General features: G+C 34.1%; 1 protein-coding gene across 2 annotated transcripts in view; it reads left to right on the top strand.

The window, feature by feature from the left end:
* Positions 1-27,180, top strand: part of LOC149410688 (uncharacterized) — a 115,100-nt gene that overhangs the window by 50,390 nt on the left and 37,530 nt on the right. For both annotated transcript variants that reach the window (XM_089648114.1, XM_089648112.1), the window contains exons 5-8: positions 13,563-13,701; positions 19,454-20,472; positions 20,564-20,702; positions 21,607-21,797. In XM_089648114.1, coding sequence (XP_089504240.1) covers positions 13,563-13,701; positions 19,454-20,472; positions 20,564-20,702; positions 21,607-21,797 — 1,488 coding nt within the window. The remainder of the gene's footprint in view (positions 1-13,562; positions 13,702-19,453; positions 20,473-20,563; positions 20,703-21,606; positions 21,798-27,180) is intronic.

Raw genomic sequence — 27,180 nt, 5'->3', positions numbered from 1 at the left:
AAGTATACACTAGTGAATGGTGAAAGTATACACTAGTGAATGGTGAAAGTATACACTAGTGAATGGTGAAAGTATACACTAGTGAATGGTGAAAGTATACACTAGTGAATGGTGAAAGTATACACTAGTGAATTGTGAAAGTATACACTAGTGAATGGTGAAAGTATACACTAGTGAATGGTGAAAGTATACACTAGTGGATGGTGAACGAAGTAGAGACGCCCGAAAAAGACATTAGCAATAGCGAAGCATTATGGCTCCACTAGTATATACAATGATAATGTTTCAAATGCAAGACAGAAAACCAAGCTAGAATACCTTCACATATATATTTTTTAAATCATTTATTAAGCAATAAAATAACAACAACAGTTAGGAGCAAGAATAGTTTTAGAATTAACATAGAATCAGAGATATAAATAAAAGGATATATGAAAAAGATTTTTTTTTTTTTTTTAATTATATTTATTCAATAAAAAAATTTACAATGTGTGATGTACATATATATATTTCACTAGTGATAAGATAAAATATATTATGATATGATTAATATTTATTATTTTTCAATGTTCTCCCATAATAAGCAATTGCTTGTGTGTATGGGATGAGGTATTATTTGTTTAGTTTCTTAGATTTTTATTTTATTTTTTTAATTTTTGTTTTTCTTTTATTTATTTACGTTTTTTTTATTTAGTTTAGGTTTTCAGTTTATTTTTTTTTAATTGTGTTTTGAATTTTTTGAAACTATCATTTAGTGATCTTATATTTTCTGGAAATTTATTGAAGAAATTTGTTCCTAAGTATTTGTAGTTTTTCTGACCCAAAGTTTTTTTACAAATAAAAAAATAAAACAAAAAAATATACATATACTTTTTATCTGATACTAAGCAATCAACTTATTGGGCTGAAGTCAACTGAGTCTAGTTCTGATACAAACCCGACTTTCTCAAAAATAGGGCAGGGGTGCAAATTTCACGATTTAGTATTTTTGTAAGCATATTATCCACTCGCACAAAAATTCTCTAGCCGCAATTGTCATAAGAAGGTACTGTTTTTTCCAAAACCATTTTGCATTATAACCAGTATTCAACAATTTCATTAGAGTGTTCCACTACGAGCAACATTTGATTTTTTTATTTATACTGGATTCATACAGAGAAGAACAACCAGTAGAACAAAAGAGAAATAGAGACAAGTAACAAATTAGCTCATCAAATTTTGTTTTTTTGAGCAATAGCAGGACACTTTTTCTGAATCTGTGAAAATTATCGACGAAAATATCTACTTCAGCACACTCTTAAGATTGATAAATTAAGAGTGTGCTGAAGTAGACATTTTCGTCGAAAATTATCGACGAAAATGTCTACTTCAGCACACTCTTAATTTATAAATATTTTTACATAGTAGACAAATTTGGGTCATAGGGCTAAAATAGCCATATTGTTTTTAAATGTGTTATGATGAAATACGCCATGTGGCTTCAACAATAGAAATTGGAATATTTATTTAAATGTTGCCAATACATAAGATAGTATCGAGATGACCGCGAATTAACTGTAAACATTTAAGATTATGTCTTTAAAAATAAATAATATTTTAATGCCTTTATTTACAAGCGGCATCCTTTGTAATAAAGAGTATAATGTCGAAATGCTAAGTAGTTGAAATTAGCGTGAGAAATAGACCCACGCCCTGACTAACCAAAATAGTTAAAATAATAATTACTATTATAATCCGGTACTAATAGCTTGTACATACTAAACGTGAAATATCTCAGAATTAAAATAATCATATTTTGGGTAAAAGTAACGTACTTCATGATCTGCTCGTTCACAGATGGCGATAATTTATTTTTTTTTAGAAAAATTCTTTTGCAAGTTATGTTTGTATATAATCGCAATACTTGAAAAACCTTCTAAATTCTGTGCAAACAAGGGCGGTCCGTCTGATTGACAATCTGTTGTTATTGATTCCCGATTGCCATCTCTAATGCCACGTTCTACAGGTATTTTAATGGAGCCTGCTTTAAGGAGCTAACAGCAGCATTGATCCCCACAAACGTGCGTGAAACTTGACGTACACGAGCGTAACACCCATTCACAGTTGATGTTGACTTCATGAGAAATCTTCGACTCTTTCTTGTGTAATACGGCTTTTATGTGGAACGAGTTACCGGTTACCTTTTTCCTCCTTCGTATGATCCCGGACTCTTCAAGACCCGCATTATTAAATCCCTTCCTACAGCCCCTAACTTAACCCGCCTCAAAATATTCCCCAACCGGGTGGCGACATAGCTCCCCTTCAAAAAGACAATGTACAGACAGTTTCGCTCTTATCAGGCGTCACGTAAAAAATAAAAATAATAAGTTCCTTAAAATATAAAGATGAATTATTTGTTTGCGCCCGTACATAAGCAATATGATTATAATGAATTAGTTTATTCCGTTTAAAAACGCAATTCTTTCAAGAAAGGCATACAAATACAACATTGCATCGGTGATTCAATACAATTTTGTATTTGTACGCCTCTCTTGAAAGAATTGCGTTTTTATAAGGATTAAACTATTTAATAACATTTAAATTGCGTATGTACGTGCGCAAACAAATAATTCATCTTAATATTGTAAAGCATAACTTGCAAAAATGTTTTTTCCTAAAATATCACCATCTATAAACGAGCATTTTATGTTTACCGTTAAGTACGTATTTTAATTTAGGGTTAAAATTATGAATGTGATCTTAATATTAATAGATTTTTAAGTAAGCTTTTATGTATGACTTGCTTCTTCATTTGCAGATAGTAATTATACAGTATGATGTAAAAATAATTACAGTGTCATCCAAAAATCAGTGAATGCATTTCTTGTGTTATATAATTAGTGAAATAATATAAAACAATGATGTGGTGACCCACAAAAAAAGTTTCTAAAATGGACCGAGTCAAGATGTGTATGATAAACAACATGATCCCAAGTATGCTGCTAATTGGGATTGTTCTTCTCTTCACAGAGGCATGTTGTTCAGTGATTATTGTTGAAGACGCAAGAGGTAATGGTAATTGTTTAATCATTTTATTATGCATTTATTTATATAAAACTATTCTTTTTCAAATGGTCCGCTAATCCGAAATATCAATGAAGTTTTTTTGATTTACAGAAACAAGTTTTGAAAGTTCCAAACTTTTTGTATGTGATTTTTTGTGTATTTATTATACGTTGTAAATATATTAAATGTATCATGTGTTCCCGCCTAAACTTGACTGGATTCTTATTCTCTTTTGTAAGTTATCATTGAAGAAGAAGATAATACTAATATACTAAACGAAACATGAAACCGAAGAAGACACAGAAAAATAAAAAGATAACTTATCAAGTTATATCTTAAACCACTCCTGATTGGTTACTATTTATTAAGCGTGATATTTGTCGATATTATAATATTTTAAATTCAGAATAAACAATATTCTCTTCCTACTAATTTTTCTTAAATTTTTGGCATCTACCTTTTTAAATGGAAACAACGTTTCTAATGACATTGGTTTTAACTTATATAGTGTCTCGGATAAACAAGATTTGGACAAGTTAAAAAAAAAATAAGGATGCCAATTGTGTAATGAAAAGTCTAAATAAAATAAATATCTTTGAAAACACCACTTTTTCATTAATGGATTGACAGGTTTCAATACTAATGAAGAAACCGTCAGGTTAATTATATAATAACGATTTTCCTGAAGAAGAAACCACTAGTTTTGAAATACATATATTTATTTTATTTTAATCAATATGACGACACAAAGTGATTTTGCAATTATTGAAAAAAAACATTTTTTAATTTTCACTATCTAAACGAAAAAACTTTGAGAAATTTAAGTATACTCGAAAATATTGATATTTGTTAATTTTCATTATTATGACGAAAGAAACCATTGGTTTTCAAACATTTCGATAGTTTTGATTGAATGATGGAGTAAACAAAGTTATTTACTTTATTTAAATTAAAATGACGCCACAAAACGAATTTGCAATTATCGAAGAATTTAAATTAAGAAATCGTTAGTTTCGCACCTTAGGAGATATGCATACCAGTGGCGGCTCGTGACATTTGAGTGTGATAGAGTGCTTATTTCGAAGAATTCGACATTTTTGATGTGGTTTAGTCAAAAACGATATTTTTTTTTTCAGATAATTCAAATTTTTGTATGAAGATTTCCAGGAAATTTCAGTTTGGCCGTGCGCCGCATGCATTTCCTAAAAATCTTCACACAAAATTCTGAATTTTTGAAAAAAAAATCTTTTCTGCTACAACATCAATATTGCCATTTTTTATAGTATTAGCACTCTAGTACATCTGAAAGTTATAAGCCACCGCTGAATTGCATTCCTACATTAATTTAATAAGGAGTTGAAAACAACATTTAATAAGGACTAACAACAGTTAGTCATAGGAAGTGAAAGGTTGATGAAACACTTTCTTGCGTGCCGCTTTTACCTCAAATATCCAAAATTATGCCTATTATTGGCGACCATTACTCTTACGAAGCTGCCAATTATCATTAGATCACTATTCCATGTAATCTGCGAATGAACTGTTTTTGTTTCAAAAAGCAAAGTTCGGCTCACGTTTAAAGATACCCTTTTTCAATGTTTAAGGTGGTTCGCAACTTTCAAACTCGTACGTCCGCATACTTACAGTTCGTAGCATATTCACAGTATGAGGTTCTTTGATACAAATAAATTAACTACACAAACAATTACTTTTCAAAATTGAAAATTTACGCACCATGACAGAAAGTGTTTTACAGAGTAGGGCTGATAACCCATCACTCAACCTTCCTTCCTTTTTCTGGGTTTAGGACTTAGGACCTGCCTTAGCATCAGTAAAGATATTCCTTATCTGAGGGAGGAGTTAAAATAGCGCATAGATCGAATTTAACTTATAAATTTATCACAATAACGTTTCACTCCTGAATTGAATTCCTCAAAAGACAATCATAAGCATCTGTATTTGTAAATAACGAAATATTGTGTAAATTTATTGATATTAAAATTAAATAGGACCTTAATGGCATCCTTGTTGAACGCCAAAAAGTCTCGAGAATTGCCAATATTTATCACCTGTATAACCCAACATGTAAAATAATGCATACGTTCACCAGTGTAATTTTAGATGATTTGCTTCCCATTGTAAAATAGACTAATTAATCACAAAAAACAACAATGCCCATCAATAGCCTAACAGCAAACGGCCTGTTGTTTTCTTTTTGCAGTTCCTCCTCTTCCGTTGGTTGTCTCAATCCTTTGGCAATATTATTAATTATTACAAGTTGGCACTATCTATTTTTAAATTGGGTCATCATTACGTGTAGGTTATATTATTGTCTTAGAATTGACTATCCTTAGAATAGATTTTAGTGTTTTTTTATCTGCAATATTCCTAGGAATTACCTCCTGATCCTACATAAACATCCAAGAATGATTATACACTTTTTAATTTCCATCAAAAGTCTACTTATAATGAATAAACAGTAATATTGTGGCTGCTTAGATAAATTTTACTTATAATAAACGACTTGGCCAAACACAGCTTGCTATTAAAAATGTCAATATTATAACCAAATTAATTTATTTAATCATTGAAACAACTCTGAAAGGAAAATTTTGAACAGAAAAATAATCGGTCGCATTTAGGAATTGAACCTAGGACCTTACCCTTCTCGGGCATTTGCTGTACCACTGAGCTAATCCAACACTATTGCCTTCGGTCGGTCATAAAACTGTATACTGAGACTATACTACCAACATCATCTTCATTTTCTTAACACATATTTATTGGCTACTATATTTATGTATGATTGCAAAATTCTTTCCAAACTAAATGTAATCTAGATTAGTGTCTTTGATAAATTATCAATTTTATTAAAATTACTCATTAAATAATTCCAAAAATAATAATTAAAACAATTTTAATAATTGAATAACAATTTAAGTTTTAGCCTGGGTGCATCACCACCATCCAGCTAATTGAAAAAATTCCACAACATCTATGTGAAGCAAACGCGTAAGATCTAACAAGCAACCTCGTAAAATTTTATTAATCGACAAAATGTGGTAAACATTGTAATTACTGACCACACGAATTGTATTACAACATAATGTGGCCCACATAATCACGGAAGTAAATCGGACTGAGAACAAACTGCCTGATGCATAATAACATGAATGTGACTTGCCGAAATATTTGAAATTTCTTCGTCAACACGCAATAGTTCTGTGTTACATTTAGCAAACTAATCATATTAGTTTTATTGCTCCAAAAATGTAAAATTCTTTATGTACAAGCTTTAAAAGGGCCACGTGTGTAAACCTTCAATCTTTTAAAAACTACATCAAATCTTGGCTAAAAAACACTGAACTAGATATTTTTTCTTATCAGTTTTAGCAAAGGTATCTATAACATTTTTATATCCATGGAGAGATTCTTTTTTATTATTTCACATACATACAAAACAGCGGATATATTTTATTGTTTGTTATGCTTTGTCTGCTAATTCACTTTTTAAGATGTCTTCTTTAAAAACTAGTATTTACCTTATTTTTTGTATTATTTTAAAACTTTTACATATTTCATGATTTAGTTTCTTGTATTGCATCTCTACAGTAACTCTTTTAAAATAACTTAAATTTATGTCTGGTATTGTATCTCCACTTAAACCATGGAAATAAGATAAAAATACTTATAATACCCACACTCAGGCTTCGCCTTGGTGAGATTTTTTTTTTTAATTATGTACATTTATAAAAATATTTTTCATACATTTTTCAATATTTTATGTAACTATCCATGTATGTATAAAAAAAATTCAATAAATAATAAAAAAAATAATAAATTTTCTAACTAAGGGCATTACTTATATGTTACCCAAAAGCGAAAATATTAATAATCCCTCTCAGTACAGACCCATTACATGTTTACCGACAATATACAAAATTTTGACCTCTTGTTTAACAGATTTAATATATACTCATTTAGATGAAAAAAATATTTTATCTGAACAACAAAAAGGTTGTCGCAGAAAACATATGGGATGTAAAGAACAATTAGTTATTGATTCTGTAATTCTAAAACAGATTCAAACTCGAAAACGTAATTTACATACTTGCTATATAGACTACCAAAAGGCTTTCGATAGTGTCCCGCACTCGTGGCTGATCAAAATATTAAATATATATAAAATTAACCCCATTATTATTAACTTTTTGGAAAATATTATGTCCTTTTGGAATACCAATTTACTTATCAATTTAAAAGGTAAGAAAATAGTAATACCGGGCATTTCAATTAAAAGAGGAATTTTTCAAGGAGACTCATTGAGTCCTCTTTGGTTTTGCTTAGCATTGAATCCTCTATCTAAAATGTTAATTAAAAGCAAGTTTGGAATAAAAGTTAAGGGTAATACAGGGGAGAGTAGTACAATTTCGCATTTATTATTTATGGATGACATAAAATTATTTTCGAATTCTGAACAAAATTTAGAGAAAATGATTGAGGTAGTTAAAAACTTTTCGGATGATATCAAAATGACTTTTGGTTTAGATAAATGTAGAACGATCCATATAGAGAAAGGCAAAATTGTAGATGGGGACGAGAGTATATTTAGAAATTTTCAAATTACTAGTATGAAAAGGGATGAGGTTTATAAATATTTAGGATACCCACAATCAAATAGATTAGACCATACTAGTATTAAAAATGATATTAGGATTAAATTTCAAACTAGGATCAGGAAAATTTTAAAATGCAATCTATCTGCTAAAAATTTAGTAAAAGCAATAAATACTTGGGCAATACCTCTATTAACGTACTCATTTGGCATAATTAAATGGTCTAATACAGATTTAGATAACTTAGAAAGATTAATTAGAACTACGCTAACAAAGTTTAATTGCCATCATCCAAATTCAGCTATAGAACGAATTAATTTACCTAGAAATTTAGGAGGTAGAGGTATAGTCAAAATAACTTCTTTAAAACATAATCAGGTAGAAATGCTAAGAACCTTTTTCCATAGGAAAGCTCATAGCTCAGAAATGCACAAAATAATTTGCAAGGCAGATAGAAATATTACACCTTTAAATTTATACGATGAGAATGCCAACATTTTTATAAATCCCAACCAGGAATTATTAGATTCCTGGTCAAATAAAATTTTACACGCAAAACACTTCAATTATCTCAACCAAACATATGTTGACAAATTTTCGTCAAACAAATGGTTGAGTATTGGAGAGTTGAGCGCAGAAATAGAAGGATTTATGCTTGCCATTCAGGATAGAGTCATTAATACTAAAAATTATAGAAAGCATATAATCAAAGATACAAATCAAATTGATGATTTGTGTAGAAAATGTTTGGCTTTTCCGGAAACTATAGAACATATTATATCTGGATGTTCTATATTAGCACCGTCCGAGTATACATTTAGGCACAATCAAGTTTTAAAAATAATTCACCAAAATTTGGTAATTAAACATAACTTGATTGACTGCCGTAATATAGTACCATACTATGAATACGAACCAAATTCATTTTTAGAAAACGAATTTTATAAAATATATTATGATAAAACTATACTAACAGACCGAACGATTAGTCATAATAGACCCGATATAGTTTTACATGACAAAATTAAAAAAATAACTTATATCATTGATGTCGCTATTCCAAATTCCTGTAACGTTCAAAAATCTGTTAATGAAAAAATTAGAAAATACACAGATTTAGGAAACGAAATAAAAAGAATTTGGCATTCTCAGACTATAAAAATATTACCATTCGTTATTTCGGCTACTGGCATTATACCTAGCTCTCTCATTAAAAATTTAGGCGTATTAGATCTATCAAAAAATTTATATATAAAGATGCAAAAGTCGGTCATTTTGAATACATGTAGGATAACGAAAGATTTTTTAAATATTTATGTTGAGGGATCAGTAGGATTTATAGGCCCTGTTAGAAGTACTACCGAGCCGAACCCTCTGATATGAAAATATCTGGAGTCGGTGAATTTTTTTTTCCCATTTGATCTCTGGTGAGTTGACGTGCTGTTGTTCTTGTATTGTTTTGTATTTATTTTACTTATATAATGCACTTGCATAGTGTTGATTGACTAGCTGATCATTTGTGGAAAAGTGAGTGGAAGGGTTTAGTTTTTCCTATGGGGAAGATTTAACCCGGACAACAAAATCGGAAGCATAAAAATAATAATCATTTTAAAAATAGCTATCAGAATTTCAATTCTGTTGTTGTGAATGAATGAATGTAAATCTTGAAAGTGGAAATTGACTCACTTTCCGACATCCGATAGAGCTGAAACTCTGCAAATAGACTCAATATCTATGACAATGCATTCTGTAAAATTTTGGTGGCAATCACCGATACACACGCGAACATATGCAAATTAATCTGAACTTGGCAATCATTACAGCAGTTAATAAAAGAAATAAATGCCGGTCGTAACCAATAGTTGTTAGTGAAGTAACTCCAGTCCCTGGGGAGGAAGGATCAATTCTCTCAGTCAAACCAAAAAAAAAATCATCTATTAGTAAAAATAGATGTTTTAGAGTTAAAAAATCCGTTTTTCACTGGTTTATAATTTTTTAAATTTTATTTTCCAACTTAATTTAATAAAAATATCCTTCTTTTTTGTGTGGGTGTATTGTGGAGCATGTTTTGAATTGAGACCCGGCACGAAACCGGGACGAAACTCAAAATTCATCGCTGAGTTTTCAAAATTAGATTATTACATCGAGAAATTACACATAGGTCGCTATATTAGATTTGACCCAAATACACACGCTTGAGAACGTGTGTATTGGTGCATATTTCATATATGACTTCTGACTGTAATTTCCTTGCGAAACGTCACTGAGAAACACTAAATTGTCTTTGTTGCCTCGTTGACAAAAATAAATTACGATTACTCTTTCGTCTTGCTTTCGCCTCTGCATTGTCGCTAGTGAGAAAGGGATAACAATTGTATACGATTATCAAAATATTAGAGTGGCGGCCTCCGTGGTCTAGGGGTAAGACTTTCGACCAGCCATTCGAAGGTCGCGGGTTCAAATCCAAAATCAAATCAAATAAATTTTTTTTGATTATTTTTTTATTTTTAAAAATTACTAATTTAAAAAAATATATATAGGATATTTACGGCACGTTCAAGAGTGAAAGATACTCTCAGTATCGCTTAGGAGTAAGACCACTATTCAGAAGTGAAACGTTGCTTGAAATGGCTTTGGTCGTGTTTGGTGACCAGAATAGCCAGATACTCCTTTCCTTCCCCTCGCCGCTACCTTAAGCCTCACAACACACTCTAACTTGGGATGCTATAGTCTCACTGGATCCAGACGGTTGGGAGCAGTTGAAACTCTTGTGCGGTTTTACAAAAAAAATAGAAACGAAGGAATGAATTTTTGAAAAATTTATTTTAGTTTAAATATGAAATTATTTAATTGATATAATTTTTAACTGTACAATAATTATAGTGCATCAGCTGTCAAATTTATGGCATATAATAGATATATATTATTATAACAAATGCTTTTGCACATCTAATTCTTCTCGGGCACTGGGAAGTACCTCGGTATTATGTACATAAATTATTACACCTATTACGTAATTCCACGACCTCAATATTAGCATTTTTCTGTTCCTCTTTAAAAAATCGTTGAATTTCCACCTTTTGTCATGTAAACCAGGTTTTTATGCATATTTTGTTGAAGTGGACAAAATAATGGAAAATCCTTGAAAAATGCCCCAAATACAATTTGTTCAATTACAATTTTAAATTAAGTAATGTTTGCAAGTTTAAATAACGTAATATATGCACGTTTAAATGACGTAATGTATGCAAGATAAAATGACGTAATGTATGCAAGATTAAATGACGTAATGTATGCAAGTTTTTTGTACTGGTTTCAATAAATAACATGCCCCGGAAAAAACTTGTTTCCAAAGGTTTTGTTTTATCTCTGAATTTATTAATTTATTTTATTTTAGTTTTTTTTCTCATCATTGTTTATAAATAATTAATACATTATAACTTAAATACTTTATTTTCTCTTATCTTTTGTTATTTGTTCTTGGCCATCACTTGAATGAATTGAGGAATGGAAGACGACTTTATAATGTACACGGTGTCGGCAAACTGGTGAAAAATCTGCATCACATGCAGAACCCCAAAAAACATTTTTTCAGCCAGGTCGCATTTTAAAAGATATGCTAATATTAACCCCCTAGCGACCGATGTTTTTCGAATTTGACCTAAAATAATCATAAACGAAAGCTCAAATCATAAAAGCTTCACCTCTACATCGACTACAATTGTGATGTAGATTATGAATTTATTGACCTCGTGCATATTTATATTATTGGATTGGACATCTCTAAACACTAAATAGTATAAAATAAAGTCGCTATCCGCGTCTGTCTTCTTGTGCGCTTAGTTCTTCTAAACTTCCCAATGGATTTTGATAGGGTTTGCACAATCATTTAGAAAATTTCTTCTGAAAGGCTTACAAATATGATACATGCATGTTATATTTATAAATTCGTAAAAATATATTTTCGGGCACTACATTGCAAACGTTGGCTAAACCTGATGAGATGCATCAAAATTAATGCCCCTGAGGTGATATCTCACAAAAGCGGCGCTATGCAAATTATCCAATAATAAATAAATAAATATATTAAAATGGTCTACAGAAAAGTCCGCGATGATATACTCGTATGTCTAAGGATAAGCCCAGCAACGCCAGGTAAACGTCGGATAGTATTTCAATAAAGAAAAATAGAATAGAGTTCAGGTTTAGAAGAGATGGGATGTTTGGTGAAGGGAAAGCAATTTTAAGCTAGAATAAATAAAACAGAAGAATAAAAATGTTTAGAGAGGGACAACCAAAAAATGTGAGATACAAAATTCCCACTTCTAGACCAAATTTAGCACCTTCAGTCCAAAGTACGTAAATGTTAAAAATATTAGATGGAACGGAAGAATGACCTTTTTCCAATTCACATTCGAATAATTTAAGAGAAAAATTTTTTGGAAGAAAGTTGATGGAACCACGATTTTGGATTGTAGACAAGGAACATGAGATGCTCTTTGCATCAAGGCATAGTAGGACCTCCGGATTGGCTAGTATTGTGTAATACTCCAATAAATCATTGCGGGATCTATCAATAGCTTCATCCAAACTTGAGCATTGATGGGAAGACCAGAATACAACTGATTTCTTTATTTTGCTATTTTGACTGCTTAATCATTTATTTGCTAATTTTTTATTTTTTTTTATTTTTTATTATTTATTGAGTTAGTTTATACATTTGAATATAAACTAATATAAACAAGATCATATTTCATTTTGTAATTTTACATATTTTTACAATAAATATAACATTTCTTTTTAAATACATTCATTCTTCAGACTTTCAGGCATTTCATCATACATTTTTAGTCCTTTGTACATTAGGCAGTTCTGTGATTTTGTTTTTTTCATATGTGGCAATCTAATCCTATTTACATTTCTGGTTTCGTAATTATGAACATCTCTATTAAAAACAATTTCATCCTTAAAATATTTTGGCATTTGGTTGTTCATGATTTTATGTACAAAAATTAACACATTAAATAATAGTCTCTTTTTTATAGAAATCCAATTTAGCTATTCTCTCATTTGATCTATGTTTGCGTATTTTCCTTTTCCTAGTATACATCTCATAGCTCTATTCTGTATAACATCTAGCTTGTTCAAGTTTACTTCATTGGCCAAATACAACACAGTAGAGCAATAATCTAAATGTGGAGCAACTATATTTTTATTCAACTATGTTTTATAAATCAGCTCTGTAGTGTTTCCATTTAGTTTATTTCTTAATCTTCTAAGAAAATTGACTTTTTTAGATACCTTCTTTAGCACATATTCAAAATTTGCTGCGAAAGTTAGTTTTGAATCTAGTATCACACCCAGGTACTTAATTTCATTTACTTTTTCAATTGGGAAAGACTCTTTTACGATGGTCTGGTATCTTGGACGATGCTTTTAATTGATTTCTGGCGTATCCTCTATCGGCATATCATACTGAATATTTCGAACAAAAAGTATTTATGTCTTCAAAAGTTTCAAAAACTCTGAAACTTATATTTAATAACCGCACTGTCAGTCGCACAACATCATAATTGATCAAATATATACCTGTAGAAAGGGATACCTGCTTCTGTCAGTGATTTTGTTATTTAATTTGAATTTAAATTTTATTTGAAGGCACTGTTAAAAACCAGCTGCATTTCAGGTCCGGAATGTACATATGAGCAGTAACCCATTTATTTAACCAAATACGCTGTAAAAACATGTAAAGAATTAATAGTCTATTCACGAAAAAATGTTTTATTATTATTATTAATACCATGATCTATAATTAATATGTTGACCAGGATGATAGTTATTCATCTCCGGATATCCTGAATATTTCAGTATGCTTACTTATTTTGTATTCCTTTCTTGTAGCATGCTACAGAAGAGTCCTGGCTGGAAAGCGGGTCCAGGACAGAATGATCCTGGGAATAGTCCCCTGCGAGAGGCTGGAGGACTGCCAGAGAAGCTGCGCAGAAGAGCGAAGATTCGACTGTGAAACTTTCAACTATAGGTAACTTATTTTACTCACTATTATTAATTTTTGAGGCAGGTTTGGGTACCGATTACACCTCTGCCATAGGTCACCTGAAGTGGTTCGCTACGTTTGGTAACTAAGCAGGGTTGCCCGGGTACATCCAGTGGGATGTTTTCAGGGTGTGGCTGCCCACCAGCTGCGTTGGGTTCCAAATCGGGAGATGCTGGTTTGGGAAGACCGTTTTACTTCTCCAACTGGTCTCTCGTGTAGGTCAAGAGAGACTAGCGGCAGGGATAAATTCATACGTTCTTCACTCCTGAACACACTGATTCCTAGATTCCTAGCTACCCCTCATACCCTTTTCCTTACCAGAACTAGCTCTGCTTCATTTTCTTAAAAATACCCTCATGTATGAGTAATGTTTCCGGGTGAGAAATAAATTTCTACTGAACACATAAATCTTGATAGGGCTGACTACGTTACACGCATCATGGCTTGGCATATTTCAGCATATCGCTAATCCCATTGGGAATGGGCCACGAGAGTGCAGCGTGCTTATCGCGTGGTCTGTCACAGGCTTGAAGGCTGGAATTGAAACACTCGTTTATGTATTTTTCATTGAAGAATTAGTAATACTAATAAATCTAAACGAAACATGAAACAGAAAAAGGCAGACAAAAGGTAACAGTCGCAATTGTGAATCGAACACGAAATCTCTGTCTTACTGAAAGAACGCCTCAAACCAATCGGTAATACAGTGGTCCTGGGTTTGATTCCCAATTGCCACCGTTACCTTTTAATTTTTTATTGTTTTGTTATGTTTCATGGTTCCTTTAGATTTTGTAGTATTATTTACTTTTTAATGTGTTTCACAGGTTTTAAAATAAAATTATGGCGCACACAATCGTCTTTAAATAATAAAACAATCATTAAAGGACATCATACTGCTAATTTAACAATAAGTTAGTGTTTATATAACTTTTTATTTCAAAATGTCGTTTATATTGCTTTAGAGTGATAAATACAGATACTGAATTTCCTTATGATCAGAACCCTTGTAAAGTTCGAATAATGGCGTGCCACAAGGACGTCAATTAGGTCCATTGATATTGTGCTTATCACGATCATCAGTTCTCTGTTTTATCTCTATAACCTTAGATTTTCGACCATTCTGCCTTATTCTAAGGTCCTGAGAGAAAAAATGTGCGAAGTACAACGTTATAAGAATGAGACAATGCAAATCTTCAGCAATTATTAGCATACAATGGCGGTCTCTTGCGGAATCATATTTGTTGTAAACAATAGTTGCTCATCGAAGAACCAGCTAAGATTGTTGTTTTAACAGGTAATAAAACACGAATACCTGTAAACCATACATCCAATAAGTCGAGGTTCCTATTGTTGGGAAAAGTACAATGCTAGGGCCAGCAACAATGATCTAACTTCTGAGATGAAATCAAAAGTGTTGGTAAAGGCAGTGAATACGGTAAAGAAAAACTTTCGGTTTTTTGTATGTCCTTCTTTTTTAGAAGGTGAAATCTTATAGTTTAAAGAAGTTGGAAGAATGATTGTAAATCATTTGTATTCGTTTGAGAAATGCAGTATGGATTTTGGATTTTCTCGAGAATTGCATTTGATAATTAGCAACATTTAAAATGCTAGCATGAAAGGTTAGATTCTGTTCTAAAAATTCTCTGTCCTACTTAAGGCGATGCCATACGTAGTAATGCAAAATCATGTGTTTTTGGTTTGAAAATTTGGTCGCCTAGAAATGTTTCAAATGCTTTAATTAAATACTGCCAGTAGAATACATCTTGACCTTTGAAATAATCGAGTATTTTTTATATAAGTCTTTTTATAAGCCCAGAAAAAAAATTATATATAAGGCCTATGAAAACTGCTTGAAAGTTCAAAATCTCCTACTTACAAACTCATTTTCTGTTATGATTTTATTGTATAATGTGGCAAATTAAGTTATTTATAAAATGATCGAAAAAAAAAATATTTATTCCTGAACATCCACAAAATAAAATAAAAGGCACTTTTTGGCCATGTTTTTTTCTTGGATAAATCAAAACAGTCGGATGGTGTTAAGCGGGAATTTAAACCTTATCGCCATCTACGTAAGGGTTGTTATTGATAACGGTTCAATTTAAAATATTACTCGACGTAGTGCATCGCCTTAATTTGAAACCTAAAATGCTTAACCCCCATTATGTCGCTAGATCCATTGTTGTCAACATGTAGACATCGGGTTAAAATCCTGATGTACTAAGAAACAAGTTTTATTTTTTTGGTATTTTGAATTTTTCGCATTTTTCTATCGATATGGGTACTCGAACATGAAGTACATGTTTTAAATTCTAATGTTTTAAAATTCTATCTCTCTAACTAATTAACCATCACGCCGCTTCCCCGCAGGGGTAGGCTGAGAGGAAGGTCCACCAAAGAGCTCTGTCTTAACATAAACTCATTGCATCATTACCATTCTTACATACTCTTCTATTATTCTGACTCTTAACATGGCCCGACTCTAGTGTCTGATTTACTTAATCGTGCCATATCTTCCTCGGGCCTCTCGGACTTCTTTTACCAATCGCATTTGCGTCATATATTCTCCTTACACTCCTTTCTTCGTTCATTCGCTCTTAATGCCCAAATCATCTGAGCATCCCGTCCTTAATCTTACTCATTACGCTTACATCATCAGCTTTGCATTATTTGCGGATCTCCGCATTTCTCACACGTGGTTTTACTACACATTCTTCTCAGGGACCTCATTTCTACAGCATTCAGTTTACTTTAATCCTTCCTCTGCCAGCTCCATGCCTCACTGCCATATATCAAGGTAGGTAATAGCACTCCATTGTGGACTGTTAGCTTTGCTTCTTTGGACAGTTTTTACTGTTTTTTTTTTAAACAGATCTTTGATTTAATACTAGACTTAATAATTTTATGTAAGGATCTTCAAGGCCATTAATTCAAATTATGTAATAGGGGAAGGCAAATTTTACAGGGTTTTAATGGACGCACTTGACTTAATACCAATACTTTATCCAGTGATTTCTGAAATTATTTGGAGTTAAAAAAAACACATCGAAAATTTTACCGGAGACCAAAATGACGTTCACATTTTTTACTCCAAATAATGTCAGAAATCACTTGTGAAAGTAAGTCAAGTACATTCTTAATACCCTGTACACCAATTTTATTTAGATGTAAAATTTTCATATCTTATTTCATAAAAATTAATATTTTGTTGTGCCAAATAGACACTCACAAATTTGGACACTCATTCACGAGATCCTAGTTGCAAATAGTATACTATTTTTTCCACTAATCTACTGACTGTACCAGTATCCGTGTATGAGCTCATGCAAGTTGATTGTACCACGAACATCAACGTGTTCAAGCACAAATCTCAAATCAGGGAACTTCGTTTAAATACTTTTTTACTATTTAATAACAACGGGCTTAACAAAAACACTTAGAATTTCAATGCCGAAGATGGCTATCTTTATGATCGCACAAGTTAATTCGTAATGGATTACCTTTCGTCCATTGTTTGTTTTACAAATTGATATTATTTCTTCCACGTTTACGATAAAAAAACGTCATTATTTTTAGAAAAAGCTAAAAACTGAATAATTTATTACCAGAAGTGATTTGTGTTTAAACATAACTAGGGAATCTTAGTTTTCAACGCCTGAGAGATTGATTGAAATCGAAAATTAGGCATATCAATTTTGCCCCCAGGAGGCCAATGGCATCCTCAATTAGGTGTATGCTGCAAGGGAGTAAGGAAGGAAAGGAAATAAGGAAGAGGAACATTGGGAAGTATCTGGCTAATCTGATCTGCTATAAAAGCCTGAACCATTTCAAGCTACGTTTCGATTCTGAATGTTGGTCTTTCACCGGGGTAATATCTACCACTCTTACAACAGTTTATTTGATAACTAGTCCAAGGTGCAAATGACTGCCTTCGTACTCGAGGGGTAAGGCTCTCAACTAGCGATCCGGAGGTAACAGGTTCAAACCCCAGCGTGCGCAAGTATAGTTTATTTAATTAATTTATTTTCATTCACAAATAATTAAATAAAAACGATATTTAATGTAAGATTATAATAGAGCCCATGTGTAACATTTAGGACTGACTCGTTGCTTGAAATGGCTATAGCCGTATTTGGTGACCAAATCTGAGCAACCACGCACTTCCTTACTTTTCTCTTCACTATTTCCTTCCCCTCCGCCTTCATCGTCAAAACATACCCCAATTGGTGAAGTCATAGTCTCACTGGTTTCAGATGGTCTGGAGTAATTAGGACCCTTGTGGGGTATTCTCATAAAAAATAAAATACCAAAAATCCACTTCTCACTAAGCACTTGGTAGAGTAAGTAAATAGACCCCAGCCTCTCAAATCGATATCTTACGTTACTTAAAAATTGATTCAAAAACGCTAATAATACACAATAATAACAATCGCAGATATACCAGCATCTATTGAGGGCACTCCGCGCGGGTATACCGAGACAATAGACACGGAGATGCTTATCAAACTTCACTTCTTCCGTCCTGCGCGTCCGTGGCTTAGTTTCATCGCCAACAGTTACCCCTTCTACAATTAGCTGCCATTATTCACTACTATTATGATTGTTACACGCTTGTGCAATGTATCCACACACTACGCGAGTTGGTCGTCAACCTTTAGTTCTAGAATATAAAAAAATCTATCGTCAAAAGGGAATTTAATTTTTAATGACTTTCGAGTTCGTTTTTTAAATCAAGGAGGTTCGTAGTAATATACGAGTATATAATAAAAGTTTTATCGGATGAAATAATGTTAAAAATATGGAGGAGTTGAATATTGGGTTATTCGTTATCATTGACTAACTGTCGTGGTGTGATAAAATTGTTGATATTATTTTTTTATAATTTAAAATTATTACCTCAGTCGACTTTTATTTTAGTTCACGTCATTTAAAAGAATATTAAATCTGAAAAAAGTACTTAAATACTTACAGAGCCTAACTGCAACATTATTTGATCCACTTTAAATTTTTCAAAAAATGTAAGCATTGTGATACGTAAACAAAAAAATAATAACGCTCTTGGATGTCTTAATTTTATTTTTCAGTTTAGAATTTCTAGATAAAAGCTATTTTCTATTTTTAACGACACATCCAACGTAAATTGTGAAAAAAAAAAATTTTGTATCAATTCGGCTGTTTAAAATATGACTTAAATAGTGTTAAAACTGGATAGAAGCAAGACGGATGGATTTTAACCAAAAATGTGTTTTAATTTTTAGATGTAATTTTGAAAAAAAAACATATTTGTTTAGCCTGAATAGGATAATTCATTATTTTCAAGTCGAAACAAGATAAAAGTTGCCCGTCTCTGAACTCAACACATAACAGTAGGCACTTTCAATATACCATCTACCAGGGTCATATCATTGTTTCATGTTTTGCCTTTATTAGGGCATTTAGTTGACGTTATCGAGATTATTACAAATTATTCCATTTTGATTCTATTGAATCGTCGTTAGTCGGAAAATGTTATTGTGTTGAATGGGTAAAATTGTCAGGATTGATAGTTTTTGACAATTTTCCCTATTTGGACATACTTAAGCAAATCTTGTGTGGAGTTGTGGAGCTGCAAAAATATTGATTCCTTTTCGGCACAGTTTTGACTCATTCTAGATCTTTTTGTGTGTCTTTCTGTGTTGCATCATCCACTTTAAATCTCACCTAATCTCCAATTAATAACATTAAATTCTGTTTCTAGATTGGATCCATCAAACAGAGGAAAAGGAGTATGTGAAATGACAGCCACACCTGTTTCTCATCTTGATGTCAGAAAAGACTTCGTAGAAGACAGGGATTACGACTTCTATGAACTCGACAGAAACTCTGCTCCTGACTGCAGTCTCTGGCCCAGCTTTCAAAAATATCCTGGCCACCCGAGACCTCCATGGAGACCTCCCGGAGGAGGTTTCCATCAGGAAGGATATTATGGAAGTGAAAGTAGCAGTGGACATCAAAGCAATCACAGAAGGTGGGAATGCAGCGGGTGCGGAGCTCATCCGATTTATCCAAGACCTTTACCAGGCATCGGCGGACCTGGCAATGATGGAAGATATCCAGGATATAACGAAAGACCAACCAATGATGTAGGACACTACTACGCAAGTTCAGGAGATGAAAGATACAACAGCAATCACCAATGGAACCAAAAAGGATGGCAGCATCATCAAGGGGGGTCAGGGTACGAGAACGATCGAGGGGGTTACGGGGGAGACAAGCGGTGGAACAGGCACTTTGTACCGTACGACATTGCATCAGGAGGAGGCGGCAATGATAGAAAGGCGTGGGGACAGTATGGTGGATCTTACGGATATGGAGCAGACCACCATTACGAAATCGAAAAACATAATAAAGAATATGGATCAAGTTACAACTATTGGGGTCTGAACGACGCTTACAATAATAAACCACATTACCTTCCAAATGCAAGCCATTATCCTTCCAGAGGCGTGACGCATTACGATCATGGATACGATGACCACAGAAATCACGAACACGATTTCAATTACAACAGCTTGGGACACACTAGTCAACATCATCAGCATCACGATAAATGGGAAGGATCAGCGCACCACAGCTATGGAGGTGGCTTTGGCTATGGAAGCCATGGACACCAACTTCATGGATTAACTCCAAATGAAGGATATGGACCTAACATAGATAGGGACAGACCAGATTACGGAGATGATCAGGAATATCATGGATACAATAAACACGTCGGTTAGTCACAATCCCTATATCACCGTTATGTAGATTTTTCAATTGGAAGCTATGACCCTGGAAGTGCTGATGGTTGTCTTTTTGATTTCAGAATGCTCTTCCCGATCAGGTTCCGGCTTTAGGTTTAGCCACGGCATAGTTAGGAAGGCTCTGCAGGTTCGTGATGTCAATGAGTGTGAGAGGATTTGCTTCAGTGATGCACATATAGACTGCAAATCGTACAGCTTCAGGTAATATTTCGTTTCCTAATTTCGAGCATCAAGCCAATCAGATATTTCGACATATCTTTATTGTTTCTTGAATATTTAATGGAATGTCATATTACATTCAGTGTGGCAACTTGGACAATAATCTTAGACCCAGCGAAAAGAATTGTGTTCTAATCTAAATGTGGAGCTGGAGAAAAATGCTTAAGATTACGTGAACAATCAGGGGCACTAATCTATTCTGGAAGAACTGCGCATCCACAATAGGCTCTCAATGGTCTGACTTCGGCAATTTTCAATTGGGACAAGTTGCTGGCCAAATTGAAGACTCCAACCTGGAGAAACTCATGGTTACTGGTAAAGCTGAAAGTAGAAGAAAAAGAGAAAGGTCGCTCAAGGGTTGGAGTGATCGAGTATCATGGCAGCTCTTCAAGAGGCACAGAACCACGAGGAGTGGAGGAACCTAGTTTGCAATGTAAATTAGAGTCATGATCATCAGCAATTAGAAACTAAAGAAAAATGGAATATCAATTTAAGAGGCGGGTATGGGTAACCAGAAACCATGAATTAGAAAATCAACACCTCTGCCATTTGTCACCCCAAGTGGTTCGCTACGTTTGGTGAGGTACATTCGGTTCATGGGGTGAGGTTTGTCTAGGTCTTGGCAGCTGATGCGTCTGCCGATTTACTGTGTGGCGGATCGGGATATACTGGTTGAATTTGATCCTTTGACCTCTCCAACCTAACTTGCCTAACCTAACTGCTCCTATCGAACTTGCACCGCAGTAAAAGAAAAATACTCATTCATTCATGGACTGACAATTATAACTCATCTTACATTGACCGATCTTCAAATATTTGGTTAACCTCGTGGTTACATCCCATCCATTTTTTTTCAACAACTAATGCTTTTTTTAATGAATCCTAGGTATACCCGCGGTCCCTCCGACAACTGTTTCCTGACCGATCGTCTATACCGTTCCCTAGACCTCTACAATGACGTGCAACCAGACAGGGACTCTGACGTGTACGCCATGAACCCTGACCGGCAGTACTGCAGAGGTCTCGAGTCCCACGGGCCCAGTGGTAGACCGGGGTATGACGAAAACTTAGAGAGTGGTGAGTTACTTTTCAGTTTCGATCTCGTGAATCGTACATTAATAGCATTAGTTTGTTTTAGCTCACAACCAAATTAATAGCAGTTAGATGCCCAGTAATTATAATATCACTGTGTGCATATCAACAAACATAAGCTAACATACTATTCGGTAGTTTAATGCCGGAGGTCTCAGTCCCGGAGTTCGCCAAAAATGTAACTATTCAAGCAGTAATGTATTCGCATTTTATTTACTTATTATTCGCATATTAACAGTATTCTTGTTGTAGACAAAACCCTTGAACAGTGAACCTTAGTCACATAAGACTTGCAAAGCTTTTCCTACCATTTATTCAAAGGTTGAAAAAACTGATCGAGGGGTAAGGTTATCGACTACCAAGCCGAAGATCGGTGTTGAAATCCCGGCGTGCGCAAGTAATTTTTTTTTAAATGTGTTATTTTACAATTTATAAATTAAAAATAATATACAGTATATTAGTGGCACGTTCAAGAGCGGAAGATACTCTCAGTATCGCCCTGGTGTAAGACCACTATTCAGAATTGAAACGTTGCTTGAAATGGCTTTAGACGTGTTTGGTGAGCCAGGCATTCCACCCACCTTCCTCTTTCCCATCTCTTTTCCCTTCCGACTACCTTCAGCCTCATAACATTCCCCAATTGGGGGTGGCATAGTCTCACTGGCTCCAAACGGTTGGGAGCAGTTGAGACTCTTGTGCGATAGTCCCATTAAAAAATATAAACAGTTTTCATCTACCAAAGCTGATTCCATCACCAAATCACTTTAAACTGTTTCGACAAAAAAATATTTGGAGAAAGTAGTGTGAGCCGGGTTGTAATTTTTAGTAAATTATTAAACCATAAACTTACCACTAAATAACTGCACCTAAAGACATAACTACTCGTAATTAAAATGTTCAATCCATTGCGACACACCCTGACCAAGCCATATCAACATTTTTGAAGGAATAGATGCATTATTAGGGTTGGATTTCGGTCGAATCGATCGAGTTAGAATCTCAAAGCGGGTACCGATTTACTCATATATCTGTGTCTGATATTTTGTAATCCTATTCGCAATCATAACTAGATTTATTAATTACAATCGTTCAAATGGAAACCATGTTAAATGAACATAATAAAAGACGTCTTGCACATGCGTAAATATGTGAACATATCTATATAGTTCTTATCATTCCAAACTGACAATGCACGGTACTGCTCACGTGCAATGAAATATGTTACCTTGTTAACAAACAATAAAAATGAAAAAGCATTCACAGGCACCTCTGTAGGCAATTGATTTCACGTCACAATGCTGAGGAAATTAAATTGTGTAACATAGAAGGGAAATGCACTGCTAATGAATTCGTCATAAAAAAGTCTTGATTTATTTTACTTATTCGTTAGCTTAGTCGGAGTTTAGCAAATAAACTATTATATAGCTAACATATTGGTAAATTTTCTCTGACAGGACTCTCCAAGTCACCTGAGATCATTTTTGATATTAGTAATAAAAAATACATTGAAAACGTGACGCAATAAGTATTTTAAGTAGACTTTGATAAAAAAAAATAGCTTTGAAGAGTCCTGTCACCCATAAGAAACAGTATTTTTAATGTAAATTTAACATTTTTTTCAATTCCGCAAATTGGTTTAGCATATAACATAACTAAAATATTGGTGAATTTAATTTTTTTATTCTCTATTACAGTCAAACACTCGCTAATATGCCAAAGCAGTTTGTCAGCAAGTCAATTTCACAATATTAATTAGAGAAATAAAACACACATAAAAATAGAATCCACAATGTATAAAGTAGATAAGGAAGAATAACATTAACAAAGGGATAACATATGTATAACACAGTCAATATACATCATAAGCATACACACACTGATAGACATATTTATACAACTACACGCGTATAATCAATGGTTACTTAATGCATTAGTAAACAATATCAATTTAAAAAATGCTGGTCCATTAAAGAAATTGTTTCTTTTAAAGTTCAGTGTTGTAAGTTGATTAGCTTTTTACATCCATTGTCATCATATCAAATATATAAGGTAAAAGATAAGCGAATGTTTCTTGGCTGTATTTATTAGACATTTTTGGAATGGAGATACCACAATGAAGCTTCAAATATATCAGATTGCGCAGAAATTAAACATGCTAAATTTACATTTGATAAAATTAGTAAAAATCAAAGACGAAGAAAATAAAACTCGATGAAATTACAAATTTGGTAAAGGTTAAATTTAAAGTAAGGTTCTTGTGCTAAATAAGTTTCATATAGGATTATTTTTTTTCCACTTTAAGACCTTGTGTTGACTCGACCTCCTAATTGTCCTAACTCGCTTGAATGAGGTTTTTATACCTCTTTATTCCCAGCGTTCAGTTCGCTTTTGCAAAATGATATCGTGCTGAGCCTAGCTAACTCTGAACATCCCCCGCCCCTGCGATATTGGACACAGTAAAATAAGGCCTTCGCTTTGGGGATGATCTACAATAAATCCCTTAACTTCACGTTGTGTGATTTGTTAATTCGAAGCCCCCCCGCTATGGGGTGGTAGGTATTTAATGTCTCCTTTCTGTGGTAACTCCCGGTTCTTTTTAGCCAAAGTGTGGGGAAAACGTCCATCGACCCTCAGCGAGTTCTACAAGGAACGAGTACGTGTCTCACCTAACTTTCGGATACTGGACCCTATTACTAATCGACCTAACAGTTTCTATCATATCTTTACAATTGCCTTGTATCCCCGCCATTTCTAACGTCCCCGTGTTTATAAATTCTAGATTGTGACATAGAACCGTACCCCTCCCCCCCCCCTCTTGTGTACGGGCTATTAAACCCTTCGTTGAATAGTGTGTTGTTTCCGCATAAGTACCGGGACTCTCTCATCGACCTCTGTAACGATGTACTGAAACTAGATAAATGGGTTTAGCTGTGGTTAGTAAACTTTGGGTGTTGCGGATGGAAGTGGAAACGAGAGAAAAGGAGATGGGAACGGATTGAATGACGAGAAAAAGGTTTTTTTTTTGCAAACTGGGTCGGCACCTCACTGCCCCAAATGAAATGGTCGCTATTCTTCCAAATGCAAAACCCCAAGAACCAATACGTGTCTGGCTTTCCCCGAGGTCTGGTCTAACTTCTTCTTATAGTCGCCTTGACACCTCCGGACCGCTCACGTCAGAGGGAGAGATAATGCACCTGTTGGAATATCCCAAATCACCCCGCCCCGCTTCCTCCAACGGACTACTTTACTGACTGTAAAAGGGGAATTTTTCATTGCGTCCCTTGTCATGATGCTAAACGCGTGCATGTTTCAAATAGGTTTGTTCTGGTGAGGCTTTCAACGTCCACTAGCCGCCAGGCCTACTATCCACCTCACGAAGGTTGCTGCAAAGGATCTCGAGGGTTTTCCAGTCGAGTTGCATCAACCTCCGGGTAAACCCCGCTTTAGTATGTGTTCGTCCTCCGATTTTGAACCCTCGTTCATCACGCCGACGTCCCTTCCACGCGATTTTGAAAGACTTGGAGCCCGTTCAATTAAACGCCTTCGCAGCGAACCAAGGCCCAAACATTCCAACTTGACATTAATTTTCATACTGCCTCTCGTGTCCTCTCATCCGACCCGGTCCCGCGAAAAGGGATGACCTCCCGAACTCTTCGTGATTCTCCATACAACGTTGACGCCCCGAAATCGCGTGATGAGGAAAGTAGAAAATCTTCTGAGCCGAGGAAGTTGTGTGCTTTCCCAAGACAGCTTACGGACAACATACTCCAACGGTGAGTTCTAAGCCGAGGCCAAAGGTATTTAGGAATTTGTTAGTGAACATATAAGGTTATACAAATATTATTAATTTTAATTTTTTATTTGTTTTGAGCACGAGTTGGTTGCAGCTAGTCGCTTCCATGTTGATTTGAGGTGCCTCTGCGCGGCCGCCAACTCGGTAGAGTGTACGACTTTTGTCGTCAGGCACGGACGTCGAGTGATTTATGGGGTCCCTTTTCTTCCTTTTGGTCGTGTGTCGCCACTAACTGCTTACAAATAAGTAGGTCATTGGCCTCGTGCTAAACACAGCTGTTAGAAGCAAGCAAACAGTTCTAAATGTGATACTATTTTATCAGTTGCAGCCCCATCTTTGTCGCAATTTTAACGTTCTGGAAATATATATTCATGCAAGATCACTCACCCAAAATCGTTATATTACCAGTCCAGTCGGGATATCGACGACATGTACATTAATCCACGTCCAGGGGCTGTAGGTAGGATGTAGAAGCCTCTAAGCCGTTAAGGGTTCGTATTAAATTCGAAATCGATTATCTATGTCACCCGTCTACTCGCCAGTAGGAACTATAACCATATTGGATCTAATTTTCTAGCTAAAATTTCTACTTTCATACGCCGCCCCGTAGATAGCACATAAATTACCGAATACTAGATTTCGGAATGTTTAAGCGGATCATTTCTTTCAATAGAATATCTCTTCCTCCCTAACCGTAAGTTGATAGTTGACATGCATAGGTATTTGTTGGCCTCCACTGTACCTAGTCTAGATATCTCTCCCTATCGACTATTTTAGAGTATCTAAGTAAGTATTTGCCGAGATCTACCCAAAACCCCCTTCCCCTCCCTAGAACCTTTCATATATTATCTGCCACGTTCACTTCGATTTTTTTCACTCAATTCTTATATCGTGTAGACCGTTAAAATCCTTCCCGTGTTCGCAAGGAAAACACTGTCTATACCCCCAATTCAAATGAGCAATTTACTCTACGTTTTATATATTGGAAATGAATTATTATTAATTTTGACCAGAAGGTCCACATGTGATTTACGAATGATGTATTTAGCTCTTATTAAATTCTACTCTCCGAGTAAACTCATTCGCCGCGTTTCTACACGATTTTTATTATTATTTCTTTTTGATCAATGTACGCTGTCTCTTCAATTTCACAAAATTTTTAGAACTTTGTCTTAGCCGTTTTCGTCAGGTCATTTGATAATTATTATGGTTCTCTATTTTTTTTCTCCTCTAATGGCACACGCGTTATTATTAAACATTACTGCAGTTGAGTTTCATCGTTCTATATTAGTCTGAACCAAGAGACTCCAACCCGTGAATTTAGTATCGTCTAATTATGAGTTTACCCTTTTTTTTTTGGTTGAATCTAATTAAATTTTAAAACACTTCAATTATTTCAATTAATATTAAAACCACAACTTCACTATATTTAAAACTCTATCAGTTTAGTTTAAAGATAGCACACCAAACTGTCGCGACGTTAAGTTCTCGAAGACCGACTCCTACCAAGTTAAAACGAAAAAAGCCCTGATTCCCTCCAAACAACGCTATTTAATAATGTTTTTTCGAATAAAT

This window comes from Hesperophylax consimilis, chromosome 27 (genome assembly GCF_061612785.1).
Source record: "Hesperophylax consimilis isolate HC1 chromosome 27, BYU_Hcon_1.0, whole genome shotgun sequence".
In the NCBI taxonomy this organism is placed as follows: domain Eukaryota; kingdom Metazoa; phylum Arthropoda; class Insecta; order Trichoptera; family Limnephilidae; genus Hesperophylax; species Hesperophylax consimilis.
Note: the sequence above shows the minus strand (reverse complement) of the source record. Positions and strands in the feature narration are given on the sequence as shown.